Here is an 18,405-nt window from a genome sequence, read left to right as displayed (position 1 = left end):
ACTTTCGTAAAAGCACAAGACTGGACCGTTCAATCACATATTTCGAGACTTTCAAACGTTCCCGCCTTCGAAGCGACACCTCCAGAGCGCCTCATCACAAATCTTTAACGCTAATAACGCGTATGATATCCGCGCGGAGCGCTGACGGCACTCTGCGTTTCTTCCATGACGACCAATCATAACACTTCTCGCGCGTTCGCTCATCCCCCTTTTGGCTATCGACGATTGACGTGAATATTTTCGAATACATTCCGAGTGTTCCTAAATTCAGCAGATGGCCAATCCGTTGGAGGGGAGGTAATAAAGCTGATTAACTTATCAGCAATCTGCTATTTTACGGATGGACAGAAATTAAACCCGATGGATTTGATAAGAATTTACACGCCAAATATTAATTTCTGATAACTCTGATATAAAATTATTTTTTCCTTTGTTTATTCTGTACCTATTTCTATTATTTGGTTTTGTGTAAATTAAAATCCATCATCTACAATTCTGTCTTCATAACTAAAGGAAAATGAAGTTAAAAATTAACTAAAGGAAAATTAGTTTAATTTCCTGTTTTAGGAAAATTGAATATGAATTCATTTAAAAAATATTCAAACCTATTTAAAAAAAAAATGAAAAATCGGAATCCAACATATCAAGTACTTATCAATTTTATCTATTCTATAACTCTATTCTATATTTTGTTTTACACTAATTGTATCCACTATAATTGTCTTAAAAAGTCTTAAAGTCAGTGGCGGCTCAAACATTTTGAGTCTTTGAAGTAAATTGTATATTTAAATATTTTTACCACCATCCTCTTCAAAGTGATACTAGATTATATTGATTTTGAATTAGTTTTTAATATAATCAGACAAAATATTACATTTATTAAACTAATATTCAGTGTAAAGCGGCTTTACACTGAATATTACTTTACTAAAGCCTGACATTTTTTATTTTTTACCAATTGTATGTTTAAATATCTCAATTGGGCATAAGTTAATTATAATAAATAAATAAATATGCATTTAAAGTTAACTATATGTTACTTTGACTTTGACCAAGTCAGTTCATAAATATATGGTAAATGTAGGTTAGGTTAAGTAATATATATATTGTCGCGTATGCTTATTATATATTATATTATTTATGTTAACGCACTTTAATGAGTACCTATTGTTGTTATCAATTTATTATTATTATTATTATTAATGGTAATTGTCACTCGATCGGTATCTCCTCTCCGCACTGCTGTTAGTCGGACGTGAGCACTGTGTCTAGCATATAATATGAATATCGTGTAAAATTAAAGAAAATATTTACAGTCCACTAAAAATAAAGGCGTTAAATTTATTAACCAGCGTAACATTGGTCCATCGGCCGGATCGCAAGAGTGTCGTGTATTATCTCTTGTCGATTTCAATCGGGTTAACGTGTCAGTGAAATTCAAAAAGAAGTTCGTATGGAAAGTTCACATCGTATGGGATGAACTAACGAATAAAAATCAAGGTAAGAGAGTCATTCCTATCGTATAAAAAGTTATCAATTATCATAGTTCCCTTATTCCTTAAACTACAAAATAGACACGTATTCAAGGGTTAGGTAGAGTTAGCAATTCGTAGTTAGTAAAATTAATTATTTATAAATAATAAAAACTAACAGAGTCCGTCCATAGCAGATAGTTACAAAGTACAACTCTTGTTAAGTACACAAATTCTGATGAATGTAAAATTAAATTATTTACAGTAGAAGCATCATCAAATTATGATATATGACTAGATTTAAATCAATCCTCTGAAGATATAGTTAATAAAGTACAAGACACTAAAGTTTGGATAGCAAGAGCTATAAAATTACTTATAGAAAACAGAGGGGATGCAGAACAAGACTTTAATAGCAACAAAAAAACCACAAAATTTGGGATAAAATATCAAGCAAATTAAATGAAAGTGGAATTGCTGTTTCAGGATTGAATTGCAACATTAAATTTAGAAACCTAATGTCAACATTAAGGGACAATATTCGTAGAGCTAACAAATTCGGAGAAGGTTGTATTAATTGGGAATAATAGCTTGATGAAAAAATATTTTGGTGAAAAAGACTCTGTTAAACCCAAGCAAAGTACTCTTCCAAACACTAAAAATTCAAAATATGATACACCTCCTGGATTTGTCACATCTAGGTCTCTTCAACCTTCGAAATCGACAATACGTATTGAAGACAGTTCAGATGATGAACTAAAAGAACCAAGAAAAAGAAAAAAAAAACTTTCCAGGAAACATTACTAGAAGAAATGAAAGAAGACCAAAAGTCTAGAGATGATTTCCAAAAAAAAACTAGAAAATTTCATGGATACGTTAATAAAAATAGAAACAGCAAAACTCGATAAAATGAATAAACTTGTATAAATGTATAATAGTTATTGTAATTTAATAAAACAAATTAAGCAATTTATATTTTGTTATGTAGTTTCTTACTATTTGATATTAAGAATTTTTTCAGTCATTTGTTTTTCTTTTTTTTTAAATATTTACTCAGTAATAAATGAATTATTTTGTATTTTGTATTTTGATTTATTTATATTTGTTGTATGATTACATAAAATACAGTATAATATAAATTATTTATTCTTATTATTATATTTAGGAAAATAATTGGTTTCCATGATGTATAATATATAAATACCCAGGTTTTAAATTTATATTTAAAAGTAGGTAATCTCAATCTTCATAAAATCTACAACAAAAGAGTAGAAATATTTGTGTTAGAAAAAAGTATACAAATAAATTAAATAGTCTTCAGTTTTTTTATAAATTACCTAAGAGACAATTCATTTCTTTTGTCTATACCATTTCTTTGTGTGACTGCTATTGGAACACCTTCATTTTGATGAAATTCGTCAGTTTGAATGTCAAAGTCTTGTTCATTATTTTCAATTTCAAATAAGTCATTGTTATTAAGAGCCAAATTATGTAAAATACAATCACCAGTCACAATAAGACTCATTGATTCAACTGACTGATTCTAGTGACAAAAAATTGAGTAATGTTTTTAGTTTTCTTCTGGTACCTTATTATATTTAATATCATAATAAACTAAATAAACTACATAATAAACTTATAATAAACTATATTAAATTAAAAATAATTACTTGAGTCTTCGAAAACGCCCTAGTAACAATCCAAAAGCTTGTTCAATAACCACTCTAGTTGAACTTAATCTTTAATTAAATAATTTTTCTCTATCTGACAATATGTGGGTAGCCTTGCATGGAACTAAAAGGTTCTCAAGTAATGGAAACGCAGAATCACCAAGAATATGAAGTTTTTTAGAAATCATTTCTTAAGGATTGTTTATTAAAGTTTTTCCTAATAAAGAATTTTCAAAAACTTGCATCATGTGAACTCCCGGGCCACTCAGAAAATATGTAGATAAAATCTAAATGAGCATTATAAACAGCCTAAGAATTTAAAAATAAATTATTAGGTTTTTTTCTTAAATATAATTTATAATTAATAGTTTATACCAGTAGAACAATTGACTGGAAAATTTTGAGGTTGGTGTAGTCACTCCTTTTAGTTTTTGCTGAATATGGCAGCCATCGATACATCCAATAGTATTTGATACATAATTCATTCGTAAGTTTTTAAAATCTTGTACAGTTTCTTAAACAAAAACAGTTGAATTAAATTATGTTAATGATTACACAAAATCATGATCTACTTGTGTCTAAACTTCCTCTAGGCCATATTATGAATTCATCAAGAAGGTTTGACAGTGCACGTATATATTTATGTATAGTACGACACGCATTCCTTCTATTTAACCAGAAACGATCACTAACTTGACTGTAAAATGGTATAAATATTATTAAATACTACCTACCAAAATAAATCATTGTTGTTAATTAACGAAATGTCTCAGTGCTACTTAAGTACCAAATAGTCATTAAAGTAGCTTTCTGAAAATCAATCCCAGGTCTTCCTGCTTTTATATTGTAAGATTTATACAAATGTTGCATTTTACACATTAAAACCTGTATGACAAATTATATAAAAATAATAATAAATAGTAAACATAATTTAATTACCTCAACTGAATTTCTCGTGAGTCTGAAATGACTTTTAAAATCAATGTCATCGTAAAAACTTGTGACTGACATGAAATTTGAGATACGGGCTTTCGAATTTTTCGAATTAACAGCTTTTTCTGTTTATCTAAAGATTTATTTATATTTTGTAGGTGATTTAAACTAAATAATAATACTAAATTATTATTCATTATTTAAGAATTTGATCACCTACAAATTATTAAAAGATTCAACTTGGTACACACTCAAATCAAAAATGAATATTTTGATATAAAACATTAAAACTATAAAATATGATATAACAATAATACAACCACACAATTGATAAGACAATGATAATAATTTTGGTTAGTGCGGTGAAAAGAATTAACCAACATGTTTCAGCGTATTAACAAAAAAAAAGCGTTCCTAAATTATTACCAATCCACTGAACAATCCACAAGATTAGTTGAAGAATTTAGGAACATACGGATTATTTTCCCGAGTTATTCCGTCTCATATAATAAAACCACGGTGTAGAGAAGAAAATATATAACTATATAATAAAACTTCCTTAATCGAAACTATTTTAAATGTTACCTAATTGAATAGAATAATTATTATAAAATAATTCTTACGTGGTTATTGTTTAAAATTTTGAAGTAATAATACAAAAAACAACAAAAATTCTTATAATTTTTGATATTTTACATTAAAAACAATGTATTCACAATATAAAAACCGGCCTTCGGGCGAATGGTGGCGCAACCTGCCGGAGACACCAAACTGCCGAGATAATTTGCGACCGGAATATTTGCAAGTGGTGTCACCTTATATTCGTATAATAACGCGTATGAGATCCGCGTGGGGCGCTGACGGCACTCTGCGTTTCTTCCATGACGACCGATTACTTCTCGCGCGTTCCCTATTTATTTTCACGTCGCCACTGGCTTATCTTCCTTTTCGTTAACGACGATTGGCGTGAATATTTTCGAATATATTATTTTCCCGAGTTATTCCGTATTTCTATATATATATATATATATTATTATAATATGTAATAAAAAAGTGCATATGCGATTTTTACAAAAATTGTGATAATTCCGTGTGTAATATATATATAATATGTAAAACGCAACATTCAGAAACTGTTCAAGTGCTCGAGATTCATAAATTCAAAAAACTGTTTTTTCAATTTTTTCTGCTACTACATAATAATTGTTTTTATATCACCGTTTTCAACCTATCTTCTAAAATGTCATGTTCCCTTAAATAAATTGTAATTGTAAATGTTATTACTAGCTGCCTGTGTAAGTCGATTCCGGACGTTTAATCAGCATTTAAATAATATTCAAAATATAAGTAGTTTGAATGCACGGATTAGATGGACATTTTTCATGAGTATTGCAGTACATTTAACTATTACAGCTAAGAGTTTTAGTAAGAGCTTGGTGTGTCGATTGTTTATGACAATGTCGTTACATACATAATGATGTGAGTAATAATAAGTAAACATGAAAAGACTACAATAAATTCAATACATATCAATTTCTTAAAACATACATGTTATGTATAATATAATTACTTACGATCATAATATAATTACATACCTGTACTAACCTTTACATTCGGTAACACGTATTAATTTTTTGCAATATTTTAAACAAATTTCAAAACAAGAAAACTACATATACATATTACATATATATAGTAGCTAACCTAACCCGATAAATAGTCCCCTAGCTTTGGTCCCCCAACTTCACACAAGTATATGCATTACTGTGTGAATAACCTATTTGATGATTTGATTCAACGCATACCAATAATTAATTTGATTTAATTACAGCAGTATGTGTAGATTATTTTTTCACTAATAAATAACACATATCGTTTAATACAATACAACATTCAAAAAATATTACATCTGTTTGCTAAATTAAATATCTAATAACCAACATGAGCAACGTACGGTTCGACCGAGCGGCTGTTTCATTAAAAACTTCACTCGTCATATGTATATTATTAATTATTTAAAAAATAAAAATGTACTTCTTTATCACCATCACATGTTAAAGGTACCTTATTTTCTGAAAATTTCAAACGTTTTCGAGCCGAAAATGGTACTGCATTTGGTTAAGCGAGGCCGTACTAATGTAGTGTACATATTTTATTAATAAATGTAATATTATAATTACATCAAAAATTTACTTTACATTTAAATAAAAGTCGATAATTTGAGAGATTAAATTAGTAAAATAAAAATATTATAATACTAATTGTTATTGTTATTTTACTTACTGAGCATACAATATTTCCTAATTTATCTACTATATTATTTTCTTTTTTAATTGAATCAACTAGAAAATGTTGTTCACAAATAACATCATTTGTGTCTAAGTGTTCAATATTTAGTGCATCCAATCATTTTGCTTTTAAATGTGGATCTTTTGGTGTGACAAATACCGATAGTTTTTTTTGTTACAATCAAGCCAACAAATTTTGTTTGGCATTGTTGATATAAATTATTTTATACAATAACCAATCTCAAATTATAATGAATTAGGACTTAGGAGTTTAATAAAAAAAATAAAAACGCAATTTCATATATCATAAATTTTGTTTATTTTAAAAACATGTGTGTGTATAACCCATAAAAAATAATACTAATATTCGTAAATATCCGTGGTACAACCATAGAACAATACATAATGAATAATGATAAAATAATATTACCATATTTACATTATTATTCAAATTCAAATCCCTGAAACATTTGGCGGTATTTTGATAACCCATCACTACAATAAATTCCTAACCTTAAAAACGTCTAACCAGCAGCGCTTTTTGAAAATGTGGAAATTTAAAACGTTTTCGCGCAAATAAGCGGAACATTGTTAGTGTACTGACGGGGGGGGGGGGGGGGATGAGTAGTCCGACCTTACCTTCTAAGACCGTGGTAACAGTCAAGCAACCCAATTTATGTACTATCCATACAGGTATATTATCTATACTAGTTACTTGTTCCTATCACGACTTATCACGAAGTACGTCGTGTTTGATACACGAGAGTGTCTCCATGATTTATATTGTGGATTATAATAATATATTATATTATAATTTATAATATACCAAAGTATTGCATTGTCGATTCGTTTAGAGTGGTTATTCTTTTAAATTCGTGGGGAAATCGTACGCTGGTGCGGACAGCTAAGAAATGAAAACGCAAAATAAAAGAAACTGTTATTTTTTGAGATATTCCTTATCAATTAACCTGGGCATTTAAAAGACTACTGGCATTACACAATGCTCCACATTCAAGAAAATTCAGGGAAGTAATAAGGTTTTTTTTTTCAAATACAGCTATGGCTCGTGGTTAGTAATAATTTTATGAATGGATATCAACAGGTCTTATTTATTAATGAGTTTCATACCAATAGAATATAAAATTCAATATTTAATTATAAATAGTACTTGTTTTTAATGTAGTTATATTATAATCGGTCCGTTAGGTATAATTTATAAGCAAACTAGTTCATATTTGGTAAATTACTATTCTTAGTTTGCATTCAATTCTTATATTAGTTATCAATAGCATATTTTTATAATGATCGTTTTAATGTTTGTTAATAATAAATTTGTTCATCTACGTAAACTCAATGCATTACATTTTTATATATCACTGTAATTCCCTCTTTTCTGACAAAATAAACAGAAGAAATCATTAATATCATAATTAACAATTCTGTATTTTTTTAGTAATGCAAATTATTGCTATCTTATGTCAACACAAAGAACAATACACCCAGCACATACAGCTTGAATTAGTAAGTTCTCATATCATAATAATTACTAGTGTATTCATTTTATTAATTTACAGTTATACAAATTTATATATTTTTTTCCACACAACAATATTGCTTTGGAAAATTGGTTGCTGTATAAATATGGTATGGAGTGAAATGTCGTGAACTAACAACTTGAGATCAAAATCTACGATGAAGATACAAATCTGACTTTTATAATGAATGGATTGCTTATATGAATATCCTTTTTTTTTATATATATGAAGTAAGTAATTCTTCTCTTACATTAAATATAAATTAAATACCTTTGTAAAACACAAAATTCCGTCCCACTTTTAATCAGACTGCGGACTGTCAGTTATGCATGTATAAATTTAATTTAAAGTCAAATAATATATTAAATGCATTTCTGGTGTGGTTACAAATTGAGTTTTGAACCTATGTTCATTAAAAAGTAACTTAATTTCAATTTTGATGTGCAATTTGTAGCTTGCTTTAACTCTATAGTCTAATGATTGCTATACTATTTTAATTCTATCATTTCTGACAAAACAAACCGAAGAAATCATTAATATCATAATTAACAATTCTGTCTTCTTTAGGGATGCAATTAATGGCTATCCAGCGACAGCATCGAGAACACGACACCCATTCTACATATTCATCAGCCGGTTGACAACGGTGCTTATCTGAATGCCAGTTACAGTATAAGCATATGTTTGTCATGTCTTCAGAGTTTTCTAATAGATAGGCCTTTAAATATTCTCTATAAGTGTTAGGATCAAACTCTAAACTGAACTTGGAATTGTCCATAAATTTAAATGCGTAATATATGATATAAACTCCACAACTAAATGCATCATTTTGTCTTGGAACATTTTCCAAAGGGCATGGAATCGGTGTTAACGATGGACATTCATGTGTGCCGTCACCGTAAATGACATGTTTTCAATATTTGAAATACTCTATTAAAACGATAATTTGAAATTCGACTCTTTGTATCTTACGGCATCATCGGGTCCATATTAAAACACTCTTTGGTGTTGAAATTTATAAAGACTATAATCCAATGATTAATAATTAACCATGGCAGAATAACCATACTGCTCTGATTGAAAGTAATTTTGTTAGGCATTTCCCCAATATCTCTTTTTCCCAATAGCCACTTTTCTCCAGACAATGTATCAAAATCTGGGAAATACAGGTTGTCCAAGATGTTACAATTTTTATACCTAGATAATAAGTAACTGTATTTTACAACTATATAATTTTTATTTTTTGGCATCTTAATTGGTTTATAGTACGTTAAATCTTTAGGGAGCATATTTTGTGTAAATCTATAGATTGCACTGATTGTCGAAACGGAGATTTATGACTGCCAGGTGTCGAAACCGATTTCATTAAACAATTATCCGACAACGGCTTACTCAATTCGAGGACAACCACATCGTTAATAGCATCATCAACATTAAACCTGGTCTCATTGTCACTTTCTGTAACCACAACACTTTCAACACCATTGACCACTTTGGGCAAAATGTTATTTTCATCTACTGTAGTGGTCAAAGACTTTGGGATTTTTAACGACAGGGCTTTGAAAGGAAGGTACATGGTGGGTTGGAGGTGTTTTGTTGTTTCTCTTTTTTACCCCAACTCTCTATTGCCTCCAAATGTTTACGGCTAGAAATTTCTGAGATTTTTCTTTTCCCAAATTTTCCTTTAATAGTACTCTGTTGAGACATAATGTCAAAATCAAGCGCACGAGTGCATTTTTTTTTTCCTGATATTGTACTTTATTTGTTTATGAACATTCAGTACACGCTCTCTCATAAGTCTTAAAAACCGACCGCATTTCCACCTTCGGTCGCCATCAAGTACGTCAACTTTTACAGTTTTATACCAAGACTCAACGGTAGCATTACTCTGGCGGATTTGAATGCCATTGTTGACTTTATTATTCATAATAGGTGTCCACAATGCTAAGAAAGGTACACACTTGACTATAAACTCTTGTAAATATGATTCATCATAATACTCATTAATAATTATGTTTTCATTATTTACGGCACAATTTAAGACTTCAGATTTAACATGTTCTTTGATAGACTGAAATCTACAGTACATCATTGAATTACTCGTGTCGGATTTACATAGAAATTTATTTATTTCTTCTGAAAAATCTTTGTGATCATTGTTCGATTCATTTGACAATTGTTGGTTAACATTACACTTGTCTCTCATCGTACTTATGGCGTTTTGGGTTTTTTCTGTACTACGTGGAGACAACAATATTACTGAAAATATTTTGAACCAATTTTCGACATCTTCCAAACTCTTTGCATTAAACAGTAAACATATCCAATCAATAAGATTATTTCTTTTCATTTTTTTTAAAGTCTTACTGTCGTTTGTCTCAGATTGAAAACATGAATACACATGGTTTACTATGATTTTGGTGTAATGATTCGCACAGATGTTTATGATCGTGACATTAGACCCATCATTGTTTTCAACCAATACTCTGTAACACCAGTTAAGGTAATCGAATATGGAATGAAAACCACACCATCCTATACACAAGCCATTCATTTGAGCAAAACTGAAATCCGTCACTATATTTGAGAATACCGGCCAAGTCAGTTTGTGTTTCAAAACGAATGCTTTAAAAGCGGTCAACCATTGTGAAATTGCAACTATGTCGTGTGATGAACTGGTCATCTCAACAACGGGACACGTGACACTTGAGTTTCTTTCTAGGCAATGGGACATTCACGACTAGAGTATAGTAAAGAACTCTTTTGCTGTTCTTGTCGATTTTCCTGACTACTGTACCAATTGCATCCAAGTAACCAGTTACTGACTTTTGATTTTTAATCAGGTTCTTTAGTATGTCCAACTGTTCTTTACTATAGCAATGAGTGCACGGCATACCGGCATGCTGTACAAAGTTGTTTTCTTTATTGTTACACATCAATAAAATATCATGAAAATCATCTTTATCGTAATCATCGGCAGTCAAGGCCTCTGATCTGATTTTCCTGACGATATCATCTGATTTAATGCCTTGCAAATTGCCACAATTCAACTGAGTGGGTGATGCCTTGTCAATAGTTTCTGACCTGAAGGAAAACGCTTTAGTTTTTTTTAGCGTTTCTTTGGTCAAGTCTCGCTGAAACCCTATTACGTGGTTTGTGAGACCATTGTCATCTGGGTTGTGATGGTAATTTAAACCAGAACTATACACATTTGCCACAAACATTCCATTTTCAGGCTGGACTTTAATTCTAAAAGTCTTACATCCCCCGTGATTACAATACATGTACACATTGCAATGGTTGATAAAATATCTTGACCCTTTTCGCGTTAATAACACATGTATTGTTCACAGTTCTTATGCGCTTTCTGCACATAATAGGATATTTTGTCTTATCCAAAATTGTTTTACCATCAACAAGTGTATACAACATATGAGACCACTCTTCATTTGAAAATTTGAAACTTCCTTCAAAAAACTGACATTCATCGCTTTCGTATTGTTTTGGAAAACATTTTTTTGTTTCTAAAGGCACCACATCACCAGACTTAACCGGAGTTTTCTTAAAATACGCATTTCTAAGGGGACTTGGCACAAGTCCAACATTTCTTATGCATTCTAATTTAGTTGGTGTAACAAGATCAGATTCAACTCTTTGGTTTTCTGGTAGAATTGGAGTACTGCTAGGTATTAGTGGATCTCTTATCATCCAACTATAATCACTTTGGGGCGACACATTCGTATATTCAAGTGAAACATAGTCTTTTTGCACAAGTTCAGGCTCTGTGTGATCAGAATATGAAGTGCAATTTTCATTAAAATAACCAGTATTTGAATTCATATTAAAGTGTTTGTTACATTTTCTATACTCTTTATAACGGTTAACACTATTTGCAGCGACTTTAATGTGCTTACATATGTCTTTAAAATTTGGCTATTGTAATTTAAGAAATCACTAGACGTATAGTTACAATTTTCAATACATTTTATTATTGTATCATTATTTATTTCTGATGTATTCACTACATCATTACAGTTCATAGTTTTAAAGCACTTATGAAGAGATGAATTTTTTCTATTCATAGCATTCACTATTCCTTTTCTTAACTTGTGATCATTATCATTCTTAAAAATTATATTGCAAATATTAGTTACACAATTGTCAGAAACCGAAACATTGTCAAAATTTAAATCAAGATATTCGGTCGGTCTTAATATAACGAGCTACCTCGTTCAATTTATCTTTTAAACTCATTTTAACAATAATTCGTCAACAAGTCTTAAACTATATCTCTGAGACACTTAAGCTGTCTGTAACTATTTACTTAGACAACTAAAAATACAACTACACCTAAAAATACCTAAAAATAGTTTCAAACACAAAATTGTCTCAGAAATATAGTTTCAGACACAACATTGTCTCAAAGATATTGTGGCAAAATGTCTACGTTTAGGCATACTGACAGTACAGCTGAAACTGAGCTTAACGCACAAAAAACAATTTTGGGTCTAATAACATTTATTATGCGTCGACAGAGCTGTTTTCTTTAAATAAACTGTTTATTTTTATTTAATAAATTAAACCGACATTAACTAGACGTTGCTAGGCGAACACACATTTCTGTTGTTTGAATTTACTCACAGACATGACATAATAAATACTGTTACAATATTATAGATTTGAGAATTGTTGGACACAAATATTATATTGAATTTTCTTCTAATGAGCAACGTTCAACTGTATTTATATAGTTCAATGTATACTCCGTTACGTGGTACATTAATACATAATAACATAGATATCTACTCTTTAACTATATTTCATAATTCATTATATTGTGTCAATGTGTAGTCCACATTATGTCCATATTAGTATAATTTTTAACAAGATATTTCAGACTTTGCAGTGTATTCGCATAATGTATGCTACCGACATGTTGATGATTACCGTTATTAACTTTATGCACTATATTATAGTTTAAAGTAATTTTTAATACATTTCATTCAAACAGTCTATACACACAATACTGTTGTGTGTTATTATTATTGAATTTTCATTTAATGTTAAAAAAATAAGGCAATATATCATACAATTGTGAACAATTTATAATAAATAAAAACAATATATTAATTGATATTCATAGCTATTCTTTTTACCCTAGCTGCATATCTACATTGAGGTATACTGAAGGTTCAGCTGTAACTAAACTCTAACTTCTGTGTCTGTATTAATAACACATACTAATGTCGTGTGCATTTCTTTATTTTTGATAACTAACTTATATAGACATAAATAAAACAATACCTCATAATATGTTTAATAATGTACTCATGTACCCACTATATTGTATAATTGGCTTTTTGTATTTGAATGTATATTAGTGTATACCAGTAGTAATAATCTTTTATTTCTTAACAAAATCTACTGAAAAGGCACTGTAATTACCTTTTATATTACATAGGTATACTATATAATATATATATATATTATGAATTTATAAATGTTTCTTTTTTTAAATTCAATAAATTACACTACATTACTTTGGGTTTTTAGTTTGTACTCGGGAGTCACAAAGTTGTCCTACAGAATAGCTACTCGTTGTCATCATTGGTTGCTCATGTTGGTAGTTAGATATTCAATTGTAGAATAGATTTGAAGTTAAACGTTTATCGACGTCGATCGAATCAGCCTGTATTTACAGCCACTGTTACTATACTACCGAAGTAATCCCCCAATTAAATTTTAATGTAAGGCAAGTAAGGTGAGTAGGTCAGTCAATGTTGTTAACTAATAATATAATAGTATATCGATGTAGTATTAGTCAATTAAGCTTGAAAAATGTGAAATCAGAATTAATAAGTATCGTTAAGTCGAGACCTAGCTTAGAAAGTTAAACACTGTGGATCCAGGGTAGTTTTGAATTTGAATTGTAAGAACCAGTGCATCAAGCGAGTATGATCCCACTGGCCTAATGTATTATGTTCTTTAGGCTTTTGAAAATACTATATTCACTTACAGCTGCCAACCACTGTGTTCGCATACCTGACATGCCGACTCACATTGTCCGCTATCCGACATAGTCGATGACCAAGTTGAAGGTGAATCTATTTCCACTGGACGTGACTGACTTGCTAGACATTAAAATAAATCTTTAAGATTAACGATTTTTGACTTTCATATAAGCACAGGACTGGATCGTATAAAGTATCAAGTATGTCCAATCTCCGATTTCCAATGACGTGAGAGATGTCCAGATATCGGTATTCACCATCAGCGAATAGCACAAAGGCATTCATTACTGACGGAGCGAGTTACACCGAGAGACCAATGCAGGCCCGTATTGTCGGCTATGCGACGCAGTCTGATTGCTACCTTACTTAGATTTCTGAATTGTATTTTAATCGATTTTCACCTTGACGTGACTGACTTGCTAGAAACACAAATACAGTGCTCCGACTCAAGCTTTTGGTTTCGCATTTCAAAAACAAGACTGGATGTATCGAGGCAGTTTATCCGCTAATTTCCAGAGTCTTCAACTCGACATTCAAATGTTCCCGCCTTCGAAACGACACCTTGAGAGCGCCTATCACCTTCTCTGACATTTTCTGGCCCACCTACAAACGCGATTTTTATAGTTTCAACTACTCAGTCTCCGCAATCGGTACCCACTTTCAGCTAACACGGGGGGTGTGGGGGGTCTCCCCCAGCGACTCGAAGAGCTAGTCTTCTCTTATATTATAAAACGCTAAGCAGTTGAGGTTTTACTCCCTAGGTTATTTCTGAGCGCGTCCAATCGAAAAATTAGATTTTCCAATATGTATATGTAGAATATTGAAGATCCAATCGGAACGCCGGCTTTTCGCCGCCGCCGCTGCTATCACGTTTCTGCTATCACGACCGCGGTTTTCTATCGAATATTAGTATTTTTTCGAAATCCGTCAAAATTTTGGGCTTTGTTACCGGGTTTTTTCCAATTTTGACCCTTTTTGGGCTCCGTTTGTATGTAATTCGCGTTCACCGAAAAGTCTTAAGTCCGTGCGTGTTCGGGTTTCTTTCGTATTAAGTCCGCGGCGGTCGCAATCTCGATCGAAAACGATGCCGCTCGCTCGCCATACGTCGCACGTATTTCTCTCTTTTTTCGTTTTTTCTCGAACGGTTTCGCCTTTTCGTACACCGTTTGTGCCCGAATCGCGTAGTTAACTTCTTTTAAAAGACGTACGTGTGCAGTTTTCACTCGAAATCGGTTCGTACGCTGCGCAATCGCGTTAAGAAACCTGACCTCCTATACATGTATATGTACATGTCTAATGCGATATTTGTGAAGAAGTCAACGTATACCATTCAAATTTTGATTATTTCAAACTGTAGAATGTGTGGTAGGTAATTTATTTGATATGATCGTAGTTTATACTGTTATGGACGCACCACATAGCGATTCCACACAAATAAAATAAAACGAGTTTAAATTACTTTGGCTCAAAATAATATTCTTTATTTAATTGTAATGACGTTTAATTATAATAAAATACTCTGAAAAATGGTCTGTAATGGTCTGTTGTAACACCAACACTGACTACTACGTGTGCGAGCCCCGCATACGAGCTGGTCGCCCGTTCAAAAAGGGTTTATTCAGCAGATTCCTTAGACCAGTCGTATGGAGAATGGAGTCCTACTCGCCTGTGTCACACACGTATCAGTTTACAATATTATTACATTTATACTACAAGAACTATAGAATAATATAACTAATAGTAATCAGTTGTTCTTAACAATACTATAACGGTTCTGTATAACGTGTTTCAGGTGATCGGTCAGAAGCGGTGACGTTTGTTTCCACACACAACATGGATTTACTACCGATGTTCTAAGCTGTTTCACTGTTTTTTTTTTTTTTTTTAATAAAAATCAAACCATAATACTATCCGTTGTTTTGTCCTTGGTATTCATTAGGGTGTTCCTTAGTTATAGATGATGGGAAAAAAATATCATAAATTGTTTGGTATAAAAATGAACTACAAAAAGTTTTGGTTCGATCAGATAAGGTTAACCTGTGCCGACTTGTGATTTCAGTTTGAACTTACTACTTTTTTCAATATTTACGAAAATTTTTAACATTTTCATAAATATTTCGTTAACCTTTAGAAATATCGATATTTTTAATATTACATATTTTTAAGTAAATTAAATTTTCTATAACTTTTATTTTATTAAATTTTTTCATATCTCCAACGGTTCGTGAAGTATTTCGAGTTGACTCCAAAAAAACACAATTTAGGTATTTTTTCATAATTATGAATTATTGTGCGGGCTAAAATAATTGTTACAAAACTCCCATATGAAATTTTCTATTAAGTTATTTTATGTATTTTTGCCTTCATATTATCGCTGGTAATATAACAATCACAATACAAGTATAATGTTCACAATAATAATGTATTAATCTAATCTCTTTCACCTAATTATTTCTCTATATTTCCGTACCACGATTTAAGATAGTATGGTTGCCCATCGACTTGTGATAAGAAAGCCAGTACAGTGAATCTCACTTTTTTTAATATAGCAGCGCTCCAAGTGAGCAAAATAGTGTCGTTAACTCGTAATTTGCGCGACTGTTTAAATCATACGGAACACAATCACAATTCACAAATAATAAAGTTAACAAAAATTTTTAATAATAATAATATATTAGTGTACCTATAATTAACATATTATTATATATCTATGTGGTCACTAATTTCGACAATTTCTTTTTAGTGGTGTTTAGTTTTTTATTATTTTGATTTTGAATGTATGTGTATTGTCTCATTCTCATTATAAGGTAATGTGTATAAATATCGGATAATACAGTTTGTTTGTGTTCTTCACAATCAAATCTAAAAGAAATTTTCTTTTTTAAAAAATCTTCAAATGCCTCTTCAAATACATTTTGAGAGTCTTTAAATTTAGTGAAGGACAATTCAAGAGATTTTATTATTCTGAATAGATTGCTGTTAGGATGAGATAGATATCCCCTACTTTTAGCCATTACTAAATCTGCATTAGTACCGTAAGCTGTCGTATTCAGATTTTTGAAACTAGATGCACATACTTGGCATTTAGTCTTTGCAGTTAATCGCTTGGCCATATATCTAAAAAATTAAACTAAATATTAGTACTATGTTAATAAATAACTATTTATTTAAAGTTTGTTTTTTACTTATATAAAAACATACCCTGCTAAATAATATACTATACAGTCAAAAACAGTAGAATCAGAATAATCGTGTTCTTGAAAAATTTCATCGACATCCCAATATCCTTCATCTGAAATAGTATTCAATTTTTCTTTTAGCTTCTCAATTTTTTCTTCTCTTATTGAAGTGTTTGCAGGGTCTTTAGAAATCTGTTTTAAATCTGCTATTGTTATTATAGGAGCATTATCTAAAAATATTTATATTTATATAATAGGTACAATGTAATTACATACATATATTATTATATTAGTCTATTTAATTAGTTTTTATTTTGAATTTTGATAAAATTTACCTTCAAATATCATACAATTACCGCTTTTAGGGGGCTTAATCAATGAAAATACTGAAAGCATTCTATAAAGTTGGAGGAAAGAAGGACAAGAAGGATGGTCGTTTGGACCAGCCACTTGTCGTACAATTCCAAAAAATTTCTGTAAAATAAATATTAGTTTTAATGAAAACATTATTTAGAATGAAGATTATGTAAGTATGCCCATTATATTTTTTTTAAAATTTTAATTATATTTACTTCCAAACAATCTTGGTTAAATTTAGATGTCAATACATATGCAAAATTTTTGTCATTCAGTAGATAATTAACTACATCTAGTGTAGATTTTAAAGTGATTTTTAAACCATCGACAGTGTTTGAAGTTAAAAAATCATTTTTTCCAATATAATTATTATTTAAATTTGATTCCCAACTGTTTATCCAATCTAATGCTTCTTTCAACACCTATTAATTAAAATATTAAATATTATATACAATAATTTTGAATATATTTTAGTAAACATTTAATTTCAAAAAAATAGCACAACTACTATAAATTAGGGACCCATTATCAAGTGTTGGTCCTAAACTTCATACAAATTAATACCAATACCATACTTTAGTTAGCAACATAATATAACATAACAATTAAGTGGTACTTAGGTAGGTACCTAAGGTGCCTACCTATGTACTACACATGAATCACAACACAAACACAGTACACAACATATAAAAAACCTCTAAGTCTCTGCTATATCAAATGATAATTAATAAGACGTTTAGACTGTTTAAAGTATTATTATATTTATATAATATCAGTTCTGCCATCTGAGTATAATTCAAGTATACAATTTTAGGCGGTAAAAGTAGTCTGCATAGTCTTAATTTTCTCCGCTAAAAGCGCTATAGTATTAAAAACAGCTGATTGGTAGATTCATATTGACGGTCGTCGGATAAGCCATTTTACTGTAGTCGATGGGCAACCATACTATCTTAAATCGTG

At 30.4% G+C, this 18,405-nt stretch overlaps 1 protein-coding gene and 2 pseudogenes across 2 annotated transcripts; 1 reads left to right on the top strand and 2 right to left on the bottom strand.

Moving 5' to 3' along the window:
* Window positions 1-1,013: 1,013 nt before the first annotated feature.
* LOC111028145 lies at window positions 1,014-2,399 on the top strand (annotated as a pseudogene).
* Window positions 2,400-2,716: 317 nt separating this feature from the next.
* LOC111028199 lies at window positions 2,717-4,260 on the bottom strand (annotated as a pseudogene).
* Window positions 4,261-16,416: 12,156 nt separating this feature from the next.
* LOC111028186 lies at window positions 16,417-18,367 on the bottom strand. 2 transcript variants are annotated; one of them, XM_022306741.1, is made up of 4 exons: window positions 17,661-18,367; window positions 17,424-17,562; window positions 17,111-17,318; window positions 16,417-17,026 (listed from the first exon to the last, which is right to left on the bottom strand). In XM_022306741.1, the coding sequence occupies exons 2-4, from the start codon at window positions 17,482-17,484 to the stop codon at window positions 16,618-16,620; spliced, it is 678 nt and encodes a 225-aa protein (XP_022162433.1). In that variant the 5' UTR covers window positions 17,485-17,562; window positions 17,661-18,367; the 3' UTR covers window positions 16,417-16,617. The 2 variants fall into 2 exon arrangements, with proteins under 2 accessions (XP_022162433.1, XP_022162425.1); XM_022306733.1 differs by lacking the exon at window positions 17,661-18,367 and having other exon boundaries at window positions 17,424-17,625.
* Window positions 18,368-18,405: the final 38 nt, after the last annotated feature.

The sequence above is a fragment of the Myzus persicae genome, unplaced genomic scaffold (assembly GCF_001856785.1).
Source record: "Myzus persicae strain clone G006 unplaced genomic scaffold, MPER_G0061.0, whole genome shotgun sequence".
Classification (NCBI taxonomy): domain Eukaryota; kingdom Metazoa; phylum Arthropoda; class Insecta; order Hemiptera; family Aphididae; genus Myzus; species Myzus persicae.
This window is presented reverse-complemented; position numbering and strand designations above follow the sequence as displayed.

Excerpts from the sequence above, each read along its gene's own strand:
- LOC111028186 (XM_022306733.1), bottom strand. The coding sequence starts at position 17,595 with ATGTTTTCATTAAAACTAATATTTATTTTACAGAAATTTTTTGGAATT. Across the intron at positions 17,319-17,423 it reads TAATTGTATGATATTTGAAG|ATAATGCTCCTATAATAACA; the intron begins GTAAATTTTATC and ends AAATATTTTTAG. Across the intron at positions 17,027-17,110 it reads ATAGTATATTATTTAGCAGG|ATATATGGCCAAGCGATTAA; the intron begins GTATGTTTTTAT and ends TTAATTTTTTAG.